General features: G+C 42.3%; 1 protein-coding gene and 1 long non-coding RNA gene across 6 annotated transcripts in view; one reads left to right on the top strand and one right to left on the bottom strand.

The window, feature by feature from the left end:
- On the top strand, nt 1-12,119 carry LOC148162995 (uncharacterized). Its single transcript, XR_015769437.1, has 3 exons — nt 1-217; nt 7,438-7,595; nt 9,591-12,119. It is a non-coding gene; the product is annotated as an uncharacterized LOC148162995 (long non-coding RNA).
- The window catches only part of DOCK11 (dedicator of cytokinesis 11), a 185,504-nt gene continuing 178,298 nt past the window's right edge, over nt 6,908-14,113 (bottom strand). For 4 of the 5 annotated variants that reach the window (XM_028087762.2, XM_028087761.2, XM_088028669.1 and 1 more), the window contains one exon: nt 6,908-10,236. In XM_028087762.2, the coding sequence (XP_027943563.1) occupies nt 10,114-10,236 (123 nt within the window). In that variant the 3' untranslated portion in view covers nt 6,908-10,113. Of the gene's footprint in view, nt 10,237-13,898; nt 14,074-14,113 lie in introns of all 5 variants that reach the window. The other variant, XR_003606828.2, reaches the window with a different exon arrangement.

Raw genomic sequence — 14,113 nt, forward strand, 5'->3', positions numbered from 1 at the left:
AGGCGGAAATCCTTGCTGGGGAATGCATGGCAGGGAGGGAACCCGAGGGCAGAAAGGTATCCATCTCTGAGAAGGGTTTCAGATTCTTGGTTGAAGAACGGGAAATTACGGTCATTTCCACCTCAGGAAGTTTACCTCGTGAAGACTCGGCCGATCCTGGCTAAATGTCAGTGTCCCTGAGTTGCAGCAGCTTGCAGACTTACTGAAATGCCTGTAGGTGAGCTGAGCGGGACTCACGGGCCATGGTTGTGGAGACTGGGTCATCCAGACAGCGGACGGCGGGAGCCTAGCGTGCCCAGCATAGGTGTGTGGAGGTGCCCTTGACGAAAGGAAAGAACTGAGCGCGGGAGGACAGTCGAGGAGGGGCTTGGGAGGCAGGGGCCAGCACTTGACTAAAATGCAAGGAAGGGCGCCTGGCTGGCTCAGCCGGCAGAGCCTGTGGCGATCTTGCCGTGAGTTCGAGCCCCATGCTGGGGGTAGAGAGGACTTTAAAAAAATAAGTAAAATGCAGGAAGGAACCAGCAGACCTCAGCTCCAAGCCCCATCACCCCAAGTGAGCATAAAATGTCTTCCAACAAGCTTGGTTGGGCAAAGTTTCCCCTATAGGGTTTCTATGTTTCTAGAGCTACAGAGAAATGAGTAAGAGATGGGGAAGGGGAATTCTGAGAACCTTTCTGATCTATTTCAAGAGAGTTGCAGAATGGTTTTTTTTTTAAATATTTTATTTATTTATTTGTAAGATTTTATTTTTTTAATTCATTTTGAGAGAGAGCACGAATGGGAGGTGGGGGGAGGAGCAGACGAAGAGGGAGAAGCAGGCTCCCCGCTGAGCAGGGAGCCGGTTGCAACCTGGGATCCTGACCTGAGCTGAAGGCAGACGCTTAACGACTGAGCCACCCAGGCGCCCCGATTTCATTTATTTGTTAGAGAGCATGCAGTGGGGAGGGGCAGAGGGAAAGGGAGAAAGAACCCCAAGCAGACCCAACATGGGACTCAATCGCACAACACTGAGATCTTGACCTGAGCCGCAATCAAGAGTCGGATGCTCAACCGCCGAGCCCCTCAGGCGCCTCGAGAGCTGCCAAATAGTTATGTGTGAGTGTTGACAGCAGAAATCCAGATGAGAGATATAAATTAAACTCGGGTGAAGGAGGCTGTGTGTTAGAGACTCTAGAGAGGGAATACGGAGGGGGCGCACGGCACGAGTTCAATTTCAAATCCGAAATCACTTTTGCATAGTCCTCATAGTGGAGGAAGGTCGGAGGAGGTGCCACGAAGCAGAGAGGTCCTAAGTTGCGGGGGCATAAGGGAGCACCCGTTAGTGCTCAGATGTGTATGGAGCCTCTAAGTAAGTGGATTCTGTTCAGAAAGATGGACACAGGGGCAAGGCTGATATTCAGCCAGGAGGTACCAATATGGCAGCACTTACCAGCCAGCACCTGTGTACATTTGTTGGCACCTGTACCACGAGGGTGATAAGGCCCCTGCAGGAGGGCACAGATCTCCATCATATGGCGAGGTCTAGTGAGGCCAGAGGTGATCTGTGGAATACCAAAAGGTAAAAATGGCCTGACCTTGACCCATCCATTGTCCCCACCCCTACTTCCACTTAGAATGGAGGGATGGGTCTAGAGATATGGAAGGTATGGTGGCTGGCAAAATCCTGCTATGCTTTGGGGTAGATTATAGTTCTAGCTAACACGCACATGGGTATAGCAATATATAGACATGCCAGATTTCATTCTCTATGCTTTATGTACTTTGTTGAATTTTCATGTGAGGACGTAGGTATAACTCGTCCCTCCATTTCAGAGATGAGAAAAGGAAGGCATAGAGGGGTTAACGTGTCCAGGGTCCCACAGCTCAGTGGGAGCTGGGATTCTCAGTCAGTGGGTCGGGCTTCAGAGTCCGTGCGCTTAACCACTATATGCTCTATAGAGGAAGTGCCAAAGTTCTCAAAACGAGACCCATCATTAGAGAGCGACCAAAGCTCCTGAGTAGGCTACGGGGACCCCGAACTAGCCCATCCCCATGAAAGAGTCTCATCTAAAAGCACAGTTACCAGGAAACATCCCTGGGGGCCATCATGGCAGCGGCAATTCGAAGAGAAATGAGAAAAATCACAAGATGGTTAAACCAATGAGGAGGGCATTGGAATTTTCCCTCCTGAAGATTCTCTTTCGAGGGCTGAAATTTTGATTGAGTTCTGTTCCTATAATAAAGGAAGAGGAGGTGGTGGGAGTGGGGTTACCTTATTTTCAGAAACAAAATATTCTGTGTAAATATCCAAAATTATTCCCAGGAAAATCAACTCTTACATGTGACTTGAATTGTCTTCAGCCGCTCCTGTAACTACTTGGGGCTGGTGGGGGAACGAAGTACAGCATGGTTTCCCTCTGGAAGTCTTTTGTTGTCATTGTACTTGCTCTGCTGGAGGTGATTTTGTCAACTCAGCCCTTTCTCCTCTCTCAGTCTCCATCTTCTTTCATGCGTGTGTCTAAATGTGGTTCAGGATGAGGAGGGAGGGCATGGTACTATTGTCGTGCTATTACAGTGGCTCTGGAGACATCTCGGATCCTCACTAGGCTATGGAAAAATCCTGAAGTAATGCACTGCATGAGTACCATAGGACCCGGTCAGCTTCGCATCGAACATAACCCCACATCTATATTGGCTTTGTTTCTGCTTTGCTGTATTAAATGTTCACATCTGCCAGTGCTAGGCACCATTATTTACGTCCCTCCAAAATACAGAAGATGTTTTCCCTTCAAGAATTCAGAAGACTCAGTCCAGTTAGTGACAGAAACAGACAAACCTTGGATTATCTACTAGATTATCATACCCCAGCTGCCTATCTGCCCCCAGATTCCTGCCTTGATCATTCATACACCTGGCTCACGATGGGTTCCCAAACACATGTGTGATGAATGATCTACAGTTCCCAGACTGCAGCCCTGACCTGCCCATGTGATAACTTCCACTGGTTTTCTATCAAAGGCACATGCAGTCAGCAGGCAGGAGGAGTCCAGAGCCTTCAAGACCCAACCGTAAGAGATTTACTGAAGCAGTGATTATTACAAAATCCTGCAGTACATAAAGAATGAGACTTGTAGATGAGAAATCAGCTGAGGCTGGCTGAAAACGTTCTCTCAGGGAAATGAGGCAAATTGAGCATTAGTTTTCTGAACAACAACAACAAAAGGCTGATCTATTCCGTTTGAGTCTCAGACCAAAGGATAAAGGAATCTGGGAAAAATGAGATGAAGAATGTTGCCTGATTTTATATGCACTATTTGCACGTTCCTTGTGCAAATAGTAGCGATTGGTCTTAGTGGTCAGAGTTCATATAACAATTAAAATGAAGAAGTGAATTTCTTTGCTTCCTGTTAAACACTTTCTCAACACACACACACATACACACACACACACACACACACACACACACACACGCTAATTCCTACTCATCCTTCAATGCCATGTTCATGCCCTGTCTCCTCCACAAAGTCTTTACAATTTTTTTTTTTAAATTCTACACCCAACCTGGGGCTTGAACTCACCACCCCAAGATCATGAGTCACGTGATCATGAGCCAGCCAGTGACTGCCACAAAGCTTTTCTGTCCCACACTTAGAAAGTCTTGACCTATTCAAGTACTTGTCATTACCACTGATTTGCTATGATCAGACCTCTTCAAACAATCTTTTTATGTAAGTCTTATCTCCCTCAACCACAATCCCTCTGAGGGCTTTGATATCTGTCCACAACGCCTTGCATATAAGGAAGACTTCAGAAGTATCTGCTTATCTAAACTGGCTTTATTTGAGACTCATCAAGCACTTACTCCACGCCAGGAAACTTTTTGGTTCTGGGGAAACAGGTGAAAAATCAGACACAGACTTCACCTTGACGGAGCTTACCTTTTCCGTAAAAAAGTGGGGGATAGAAACTTTTTGGTGTCTCTCCAGAAAGTTGCAGGAAGTTGTAGCAGATCATAGGAAATAGTACAGAGAGTTGAAAACACTGTGGACTGTGAGTCGTGATCTACCTTGGCCTCATCCCTAATTTGATGGGTATCTTAAGTACATTTCTTAGCCATATGTCATATAGGCATCTCGGTTACCGGGAGAACTGGATCAGAAAAGATGCAAATCATGCTGGAGGGAACTTCCTCAACCAGATAAAAAGCATCTATGAAAAACCCACAGCTAACACCATACTTAAAAGTGAAACACTGGGTGGGGGGCGGGGGGGAGCACCTGGCTGGCTCAGTCAGAAGAGCACGTGACTCTTGATCTCAGGGTCATGAGTTTGAGCCCCAAGTTTGGTGTGGAGATTACTAAAAAAAAATAAACTTAAAAAAAAAAAAAAGGTTAAAGACTGAAAGCTTTCAACCAAAGTTAGTGTGTGAACCAGACTAACGCCATCTTGAACAAATCTGCCTCGGTGACCTCTCTGTGACCTGAAGCCTTCTTGAGCACTGTCCCTTTCTCCCACATTCTTTGTTTAACCATACCCTTAAGTACACCCTTGCGGCATCATGTCCTTGATAGGACTCCTCCTGGATGGTCCCCTAATGCGGACTCCTTAGCCCGTAGGGCTATAAAAGCAGGTCTTATATAGGAAGGTGGGATTGCAGAGATCTAACCATAAGTTCTCTTAATATACCATTTCCTGTCAGGCTGGATTTGTCAGCCTTTTTCTTCAGTCTTATGGCTCCTTCGGCGTTTGGAGGTTATTTTGCATATATCTCCCCCTTTCATGGAACATTCAGTAATAAGACAAGGATGTCTGTTTTCCCCACTGCTATTCAGTATTCTACTGGAAGTTCTAGCCAGGTTGTAGGTAAGAAAATGAAATAAAAAGAATCAAGATTGGAAAGAAAGAAATAAAACTATCTCTATTTTCAGATGACATGTTATATAGAAAGCCCTAAAGAATTCACAAAAAAACCCATATTAAAGCTAATAAATGAATTTAGCCAGGTTTCAGAATACAATATCGATATAAAAAATCAGTTGTATTTCTATGAACTAGCAACGAACAATCTGAAAATGAAATAAAAAAACAACTCCATTTACAATAGCATTGAAAAGAATAAAACGTTAAGGAACAGAATTAACACAATACAAGACTTGTACGCTGAAAGCTCTAAAACATTATTGAAAGAAATGGAAGGCTTAATATTGTTAAAACGGCAATACTCCCCAAATTGTATTATAGATTCACAGCAAATCCTACCAGAATCCCAGCTCTCCCTGCCTTTTTTTTATTTTTGCAGAAATTGACAAGCTGCTCTGATCTTAAAATTCTTAAGGAAATTCAAGGGCCCCAGCATAACCAAAAATTCTTGAAAACAAATACAATTGGAAGACTCACACTTCTTAACTGAAAAACTTACTACAAAGCTACAGTAATCAAGACTGTGGTATTGGAATACGGATGACCTACAGATCAATGGAATAGAACTGAGAGCCCAGAGCAAACCCATGCATTTAGGGCCAACTGATTTTTGATAAGGGCACCAAGACAATTCAATGGGGGAAAAGAATAGTCTTCAACAAATGGCGGAAGGACAGGTGGATAAACATACACAAAGGAATGAATTTGGATCCCTACCTTGTACCATATACAAAAATTAGCTTGAAATGGATCAAAGACCTGAAAGTGAGAGTTAAAACCATCAAACTCGAAGAAAACACAGGTGTACATCTCTATGACCTTGATTTAGGCAAAGTCCTCTTAGACACAACATCGAAGCCCAAGCAACCAAAGAAAACATAAGTAAATTGGACTTCATCGAAATTAAAAACTTAAAAAAGCACACCATCACGAAAGTGGGAAGGCAGCCCCAAGAATTGGAGCTATATGGAGATCCTAGATCTGATAAGGGACTCTAGAACATATATAAAGAACCCTTATGACTTAACAATAAAAAGATAACCCAGTTTTCAAAAAAAAAAAATTGGTAAAGGATCTGAATAGACAGCTCCAGAGAGGATATCAAAACGGCCCATCAGCACATGAAAGAATGCTCAACATCATCAGCCATCAGGGAAGTGCAAATGAAAACCAGAATGAGAGACCACTTCACACCCGCCAGGAAGGTGATAATCAAAGCGGCAGATAATAGCAAGTGTTGTAGGGAATGAGAAACTGGAGCCCTTAGACACCTCCTGCTGGAGAAGACAGTCTGGCAGTTCTTCAAAAGGTTAAACGGAAGAGTTGCCATCTGGCCCAGTGATGCTCCTCTTCGGTATATGCCCAAGAAAACTGAAAGCCTGTCTCCCCAAAAACTTGTACAGACATGTTCACAGCATTCATCACAGCCCCCAAATGGAAATAACCCAGATGTCCATCAACTGATGGACAGAGAAAATGTGGTGTATCCACAGGAGTATTATACAGCTGGTAAAAAGGAAAGAAGGACTGAGCCATGCTACAACATGAAGGAACCTTGAAGACATGTCAATGAAAGAAGCCAGTCACAAAAGGCCACGTATTGTAGGATTCCATTTGTATGAAAAGTCCAGAATAGGCAAAGCCAGAGAGAGAAAGTAAATTTGTGGTTGTCAGGGGCCGGGAGTGGGGTGATTCATAGGCAATGGGGAGTGGCTGCTCAGATGTATGGGGTTTCTTCCTGGGGTGATAAAATGCTCCAGAATTAACTGTGGTGATAGTTGCACAACTCTGAATATACTAAAAACCACTGACTCATGCATTTTCAGTGAGTGACTTGTATGGTATGGGAATTAGAGCTCGATAAAGAGGAAAAATCGGGGTGAAAAAGCATACCAGAGTAAGTCTTCAAATGCCGTACACAGAGGCAAAACTCTTTGTTGACTTTAGTCACAACTTCAACCAGGAGGTGGATAAACATACGTATGCGTAGAGAGCGACCATTATGTGGTTAGGGAGTGGGAAAAAAAGCCTTTATTATAATTGGAACCAGATAAACAAAGCACTCTTATTGGCCAACTCTCAGGATAGGGGAAGAGCCTTGTTACACAAACCCACTCCCCATCCCCGACCAACTTTTATTCTGTTCCTTTCCCTTTGTGTATTGATAGCTGAAGTGGTGTACTTTTAGCACAAGACTGAGACTGAAGGTAGCCCACCATTTTGTGGGTCAGGGACCTAAAGCACTTAGCTGATTATTAATATTTTGAAGAGTTGGGAAACTCCTAATTTTCCAATACGTCGCTCGGATTCTTCATCTCAGATACAACTAGTATTTGTATGTAAAAAGCCTGGGTCGTTACGCTGACCTATTTAGTTTGTTAATTAACCAGTGAGTCACCCCTAGTTCTATGATAAGGTGGTCAAGGTTCCAAGACTGTTGCTACCACTGCTGCTTTCTATTTCGTTTTTAAAAAAGATGTTTACAATATTTATACGGGCAGGCAGATCACATAAATATGATACCACTCTCTTCCACAGATGTGATGTCACTGGCGACAGCTGGTTACTAGGAAAATTTGCATCGACTTTTGTCTCTCTGGGTTGTCACTGTAGTGATAAACACTACCGATGGTGACTTGTTCCTGTTTTATAAAGAAGCTTCCGGGGGAATTGGATTCAAGCTGAACTGTGAAACGGTCGGTATAGCAGAAATGCACTCTGTGATGTGAATTAATTTGTAGAGGCTAAATCACTTCATGAAATCATTCAGCTATATAAACGGTGATACCTGCTACATGCCGTGTTTCCAAACACGCGTTCCTGGCTTCCTCCAGTCCAGCCCACCTTGTCCTCTATAGCTTGCTGCCCTTAGTCTGAAAGTTGGAGAGAGAAACCTAGTGAAATTGGGTCACGACCTAGAGAACTCACTGGCCACGGGACACACAATTATCCTTAACACTTCCTTTTTTCTCCTGAGTCATCAGTAACTCGGGTCCAGGCTTTCCACAGAATGTCTCTTGTACTTGGCGTTTCTTCTCCATGCTTGTTCTTATCTAGAGGGTTAGGGTCTCTGAGCTAGATTACTGTAAATTGGTTTCCATATTTCCATCTCTTTCCGCCTCAAAAACATCTGACAGCAACGCAAAGGATTAAACACCTAAAAGTAACATTTAATCAAGTGATCTCTCTGTCTAAATGCCTTTGCCTGGCTGCCCCATGTTTAGCGAGTAAAGTCCAAACACGATTAGCCTGCCATTCAAGGCTTTCCGCCACCTAGGGCCAAGTTTTCATTCTAGATTTATGTCATCTGCCACTCCCTTGGACAAAACTCATCTCCTTGCCATCCCCTGAACTTCTGCTAATTCGTTTCGCGCCTTTGCACACCGCCTTCCTCCTGCCTGGGATACCCGCGCATTTTTGAAAGCCTGTTCAGAATGCCCTTTCGTCCACGAAACCATCCCTGAACACTACAGTCCAGTGACCTCTCATTCCTTGGAGGTGATACAAGTTATGGACAGTGGCCTTCACCTGGCGATGCTCCCAGACAATTGTTCTTGGCTTATGTTGTCAATTCTTGCATCATGTTTAATTTTGTCCATCTTGCCTCCACTACATTGCAAGCTCCTTGGACACAGAGGTCACTTATTATACTTGACCAAAATGTACCCACGGTGCATAACACCGTGCTGGGGGCCACGGAGGGACTAGTTATTGACTAAAGAGCTCCAGCTTCCCCAGGATGCTTCATTCTCAGGTAGCAGCAGCTGGTCTAGGTGCTGGCTCCTTACACGTACAAACCACACCTAATCACTTTAAAGGTGAAATGAACTCTACAGGGTTACTCCAAGGTATTGAGGAATTACAAACCGCTTCTGAAATACTTCTGAATCCCCTGTGAAAATACAAAATTAAACCTTCAATAAATAACGTCATGCTCCCCTAAACGCTTCAAGATGACATGTAAAGAAAAACGGCAAGCCAGGAGCATCATCTCTAATATGTCTTGGTCACAAAGCATTAAAAAAGCCAAGTCTCCATGTGATTCATTTAGACTTCAGTGTCTTTTTTTTTTTTTTTTCTCTGAAAAACTGGCTAAACTCTATAAGGAAAATACGTCTCACGCTTAAAGTTTACACGAAAGGCAGACAAAATTATATGGATAATGCAAGCTAAAAAAAAAAAAAAAAAAGTTCTTTACACCTCGGCGGCTCCTGAATGATGTAGGTAGTCTGAGAGGTCTTCATAGTTAGAAATGGAATCCCTAGCTAGCAGTCACCAGATCTGCAGTGGGTACGTACCCTGACCCCCCCCCCCAAATGCTGCAACCAGCCAGTTCTATCAAGATACTTGTTAACCTTGTACACAGAAAAGAAAAATGGTCATTACATAAATACCTCCCTGACTCTGCTCCTTTGAAAGCTTTGAAGTTGCATAGGATGTACTGACTGTAATTTCTCAGAACTATTTTATTTGGCCTTCTGGATAGCCCCAGAAAGCTCTGGGAACAAATGCCACTTCCCAGGGAGAGCTAGGTCACATATGAATCCCTTGCCCTGGAAGGCAGAGAGAGACCAACTTGATCACCTGGCATCACTGGCTCAAAACTTGAAGGAACAGTAAGTTCGGTATTTCTGTGTATTGCCTTTCCTTGTGAAATCCTCCTTTTAAAATAACCCTTTTGTTTCCTTTAGCCTCGCCTTGACTACTAGCGGGCAGGAGTTCAGACTACCTCCCCAATTTGGAAATATCCGTGTTTTATGGAAATTTGATCAATTTTTTCTTCTCTCCAAGGATCAGTATGATCATGAATTGAGCTTCCTGTCAAGAAAAATGCTAAGTTCAAAGTATTATTTCCTTCACTTCTAATTACAAATAAGTTTTACCTTTTATTGTGTTCCATTATACAATTTTACACAGTACCATTATTATCTGAAGCAATAATTAAGCAAATTGAATGAATGTTTTTGAGCTCTACTTTTCCGTACATAGATTTACCTAAAAAAGTACAAACCAAGCACAGTGGTGCAATTTTCCAGGCACTTTCAAGTTGCTTAAATATTTACAAATATGTAAGCACCCTGTTTGAAAGCATGAAAATTTTGGTGTCAGGAAGAAACACTCCATGTATATCAAATCTTTAAATTTTAACATTTGCACAGCTCCGATTATTCCTGAGAAAGGTCAGTCTCGTTGTCACTTTGCATCTGCATGTCCTCAGATTTCAGCAGTGTATCTCGGGGAACCATAACCTCTGTCGCTCGATGTACCACTAATTGCACAAAATACATGTAATGTGTTGCTCATCCAGGGGGAATGGATCGTGTCTTCTTGTAATATCTAAAACAAAGAAAAAAAAATCTGCATGTTTATCATGGAGCAAAATAGCTGCTGTCAAAAAAGTATGTGTATATGAAATTACAGGCATATTTCAATTTGTCACCGACACGTAGCTATTTAAAATGACATAAAACAGAAAGAGCAAAGAATAACATTACCGACTTAAGTCTTCAAAGCTGTATTACAAAGGCAGCGCAGCAAAAAAGCAGAAAAGATCTGGTTACTCAATAAGAAAAACAAAAGACTGTAAAATGCAAAATTCAAGAAAAAGTGAGAGGCAATGCAATCTTTAAAAAAATTTTTTTTAAACGAGTGATCATAACAGTGGTTCTCGGAATCACCAGTGGGGCTTTTCAAACACACAGATACCCATGCTCCTTCCCTGGAGACTTGGAAAATATTCTTAAGTCACAAGTACATACCTCTATTCTAAAGACACACTAGAACTATATAAGCTAATCGATACAGAAGGCTTTTCATGGAAATGAAGAACTTCACACATATAACATGTAAATCTTATATCCCATAAGTATATAAACATATATATTCATATTGTATATGATATTTTTTATATTTTATATATGATATTTTTAAAACTTTCCATGTTGTGTGATCAAATATGCTTGATTAGATGGAAGAAAAGAAGGGGTGCCTGACTGGCTCAGTTGGTAGAGTATGGGACTCTTGGTCTTGGGGTCATAAGTTCAAGCCCCACATTGGGTGTGGAGCCTACTTTATTTTATTTTTTTTAAAGATTTTCTTATGTATTTATTTGACAGAGACAGACACAGCGAGAGAGGGAACACAAGCAGGGGGAGTGGGAGAGGGAGAAGCAGGCTTTCCGCTGAGCAGGGAGCCCGATGCGGGGCCCGATCCCAGGACCCTGGGACCATGACCTGAGCCGGAGGCAGCCGCTTAAGGACCAAGCCACCCAGGTGCCCCTGGAGCCTACTTTAAAAAAAAAAAAAAAAAAAAAAGATGGAAGAAAAGAATACCATACACATCACATCCAACCTCTTTACTGTATGATCCCAGCTTAGGTTTCAAGCTTCCAATACTTGGTTCTCAAGTTAGCTCTGAAACTTCACTATTAAGCCCACAAACTGGTCTATGGTGACAGTAATGAGTCATACCATTTGTGTTGCTACAAGTTAGGTCTTAGAGAAATTCCATAATAGAGAAATTTCCTCTTACAGAAACTGTAACTCATGACATGAGTCTGGAAGCCAAGCAGAGGTTTAAGAGATGACTATTTATCCACACCTGTCAGATGTGACAAGACAATATGGGACTCATTGTATAGAAAACAAAACATACCAGACCCTGCAGTGGCCACCACTAACTCTAGCTAATTAAGAAATCTGCAATTCATCATTTTAAGATAATATAAATCCCCTCTTATTTTTTTTAAAGATTTTATTTAAGTCTCCTTTTAAAAGTCAAAAGCTTGAAAAAGTTTTACAAAGAACTGTATATTTTGGTATACTATGACAGATGACATTGAAGAGGGCGAAGAATATCCAGGCCACATGTCTTTTGTCAAGTAATCATTTATGGGGCGTAACAGAATAATTTATATTGCACTCTACAGCTATATTTTACCTTATTTTGTATTATTTTCTTTTCCCTTGGGAAATAATGTATCTCAAAGTGTAGGACTGAATAAAGGCTCTCTTTTGTGAGAATCTAATAGGAAACGTTAAATTATAAAAATTCACTATAAAGTCAACAGTTAGGGCACACCTAAATACGATGCATTATGACGGGACAGCATGCATAAATATAAACCAATAGAAACAAGATTTTTCAATAAAACAAGATGAAATCAAAGAGGGAGACAAGCCAAAAGAGACTCTTAACCACAGGAAACAAACTGAGGGCTGCTGGAGGGGGAGGGGGCAGGGGGCTGGGGTAAATGGGGTGATGGGCATTAAGGAGGGCACGTGATGTAATGAGCACTGGGTGTGATATGCAACTGAATCACGGACCTCTACCTCTGAAACTAATAATGCACTACATATTAATGAATGGAATGTAAATAAAATAAAATTAAATTTAAAAAAGAAACTAAGATTTTTCTTGGTTACCTGTCTATATACAATATCAAGGGTCTAAAATACTGGTCTCTCCAACTCAATAAAACAGCCACGGTTTATGGGAATCAAATGAGAGAGACAGGTGGGAAGTAGCACAGCAGGTTTGCAAAATCCCTACTTCGGGGGAGAGGGGAAGAACGTTATAAAATGACTGCTGTAAATATCTTGATCACTGTAATTAACAGTAAATTGAATAATTTGTTTTCCATTTGAGTACTTTAGAGTTTAAGGCTACGTCATGCAGGTGCATGCAAATGGAGTAATTGCGGCATACTACACACTGGCTTAAAACAACGTCTATCGTTATTGTATTTTTGTGAAGGAGTTTTTGATTTTCTAGGGATTGTGAAGAATAGAAACCCATACACTGGACAGCTCCTAGGAACAAATGACATCATCTATTTGCCTCAGAGCAGTGATGGCACAGAGAGGTATATGCCCCCCCACTGCTCGTGGGCTGAGCTTGGGACACAGGGAATAAAGGAAGTGGAATGATTTCCTACCTTCCTGGTCCTGATCACCTGGCTGCTTTGGGGAGGAGACAAAAAAGGATCTCTGAACACTGAACAGCAGAGGGATGCCTTGGAACAGTTTGTACTCCTTCCCAAATGGGCTAATAGAAGTAGAGATGGCAAAAAGGAGAACTAGAACACTGATTCTGGCCTCCTCGGGCCAACGGGATTCCCAGACATGGAGAACGGGCGAGTAGGAGAGTTGGGGGTAAGCGGTCTCACTGAACAGATGGGATGATGAAGGTCTGGCTGGCTGACTTCTTCATGCTGAGAAGATGACAATGGCTGGAAAATGAGACTCCTGGTCATTCAGTGCAACCTCGTGCTAACTTCCTAAATTTCCCACAGCAAGCAATTGCTGAAACGCAGCTACCAGGACAGAGAAGGTTCTGGAATGAGCTTTAAGAATGTGTTCTCTAAAGGGTTGTAGTTATCCTTTTCTCTCTGAAGAAGCCTTGCTTTCTTCAAAATTCAGAGTTTAAAGAGTTTCTGAAGCAAATATTTATCTCATTGGCTGTTTTCATTAGTAAGGAAATGAAGCTTAATGGGCTCAGTCGCTGAGGGACTAGACCATCGTGCTGGGACTTTTACAAACGTGTTGAAGACACTAAAATACCCGAGTGACAATCCATGTGTAGAGTGGTCGGGACTGCAGCATAAAAATGAAGTTTACCAGGATAACCCAGGAGTACTCGGGTTGAAGACAAATGGGTGTATAAAAGTCCTGGGGGGGGGGTGGGTGGTGCCTGGCTGGCTCAGGTGTATGAAAGTCCTAACGACCTAATTGTGACATAATGTGGCTGTCAGTGGTGAACAGGCCTTGGCTTCCATATTTTTCAGGTTGTGGCTTTACTAAGTTAGCTGCAGTTGTCATGGACACTCAGTCATAGATGAAAATGCCAAGACAGTTCTCAAATTTTGGAAGCCCCTCAGTGTCTCACCTAAACGATAGAATCTATAGTTTCTTACAGCCAAGATAGAGATATTCTTTTAGGGACTTGGCTCCTGTGCCAATCATCTCACTTCTCTAGGACCCCTCTTGAGAGACTCTTACCCATGTCTCCAGTAGATCAATTTAGATTGGCTCAGCTAGTTACTTCTAATAGCACCGCGGCCCAAAGAACAAAATGGCTTATTACTGATAATTGCTTTAGCAATTGCTTCAGATAATTATTTCAAATTCGATTTGCGTTGTATCATTTAAGCGATTAAAGATAACAGGAGCAAACCTGAAAACACAGACGGAGTAATTTCAAGGTAATGCATTTC

The sequence above is a fragment of the Eumetopias jubatus genome, unplaced genomic scaffold (genome assembly GCF_037043125.1).
Source record: "Eumetopias jubatus isolate StellerSeaLion01/CBP00866 unplaced genomic scaffold, mEumJub1_p1.0 scaffold_11, whole genome shotgun sequence".
Lineage (NCBI taxonomy): Eukaryota > Metazoa > Chordata > Mammalia > Carnivora > Otariidae > Eumetopias > Eumetopias jubatus.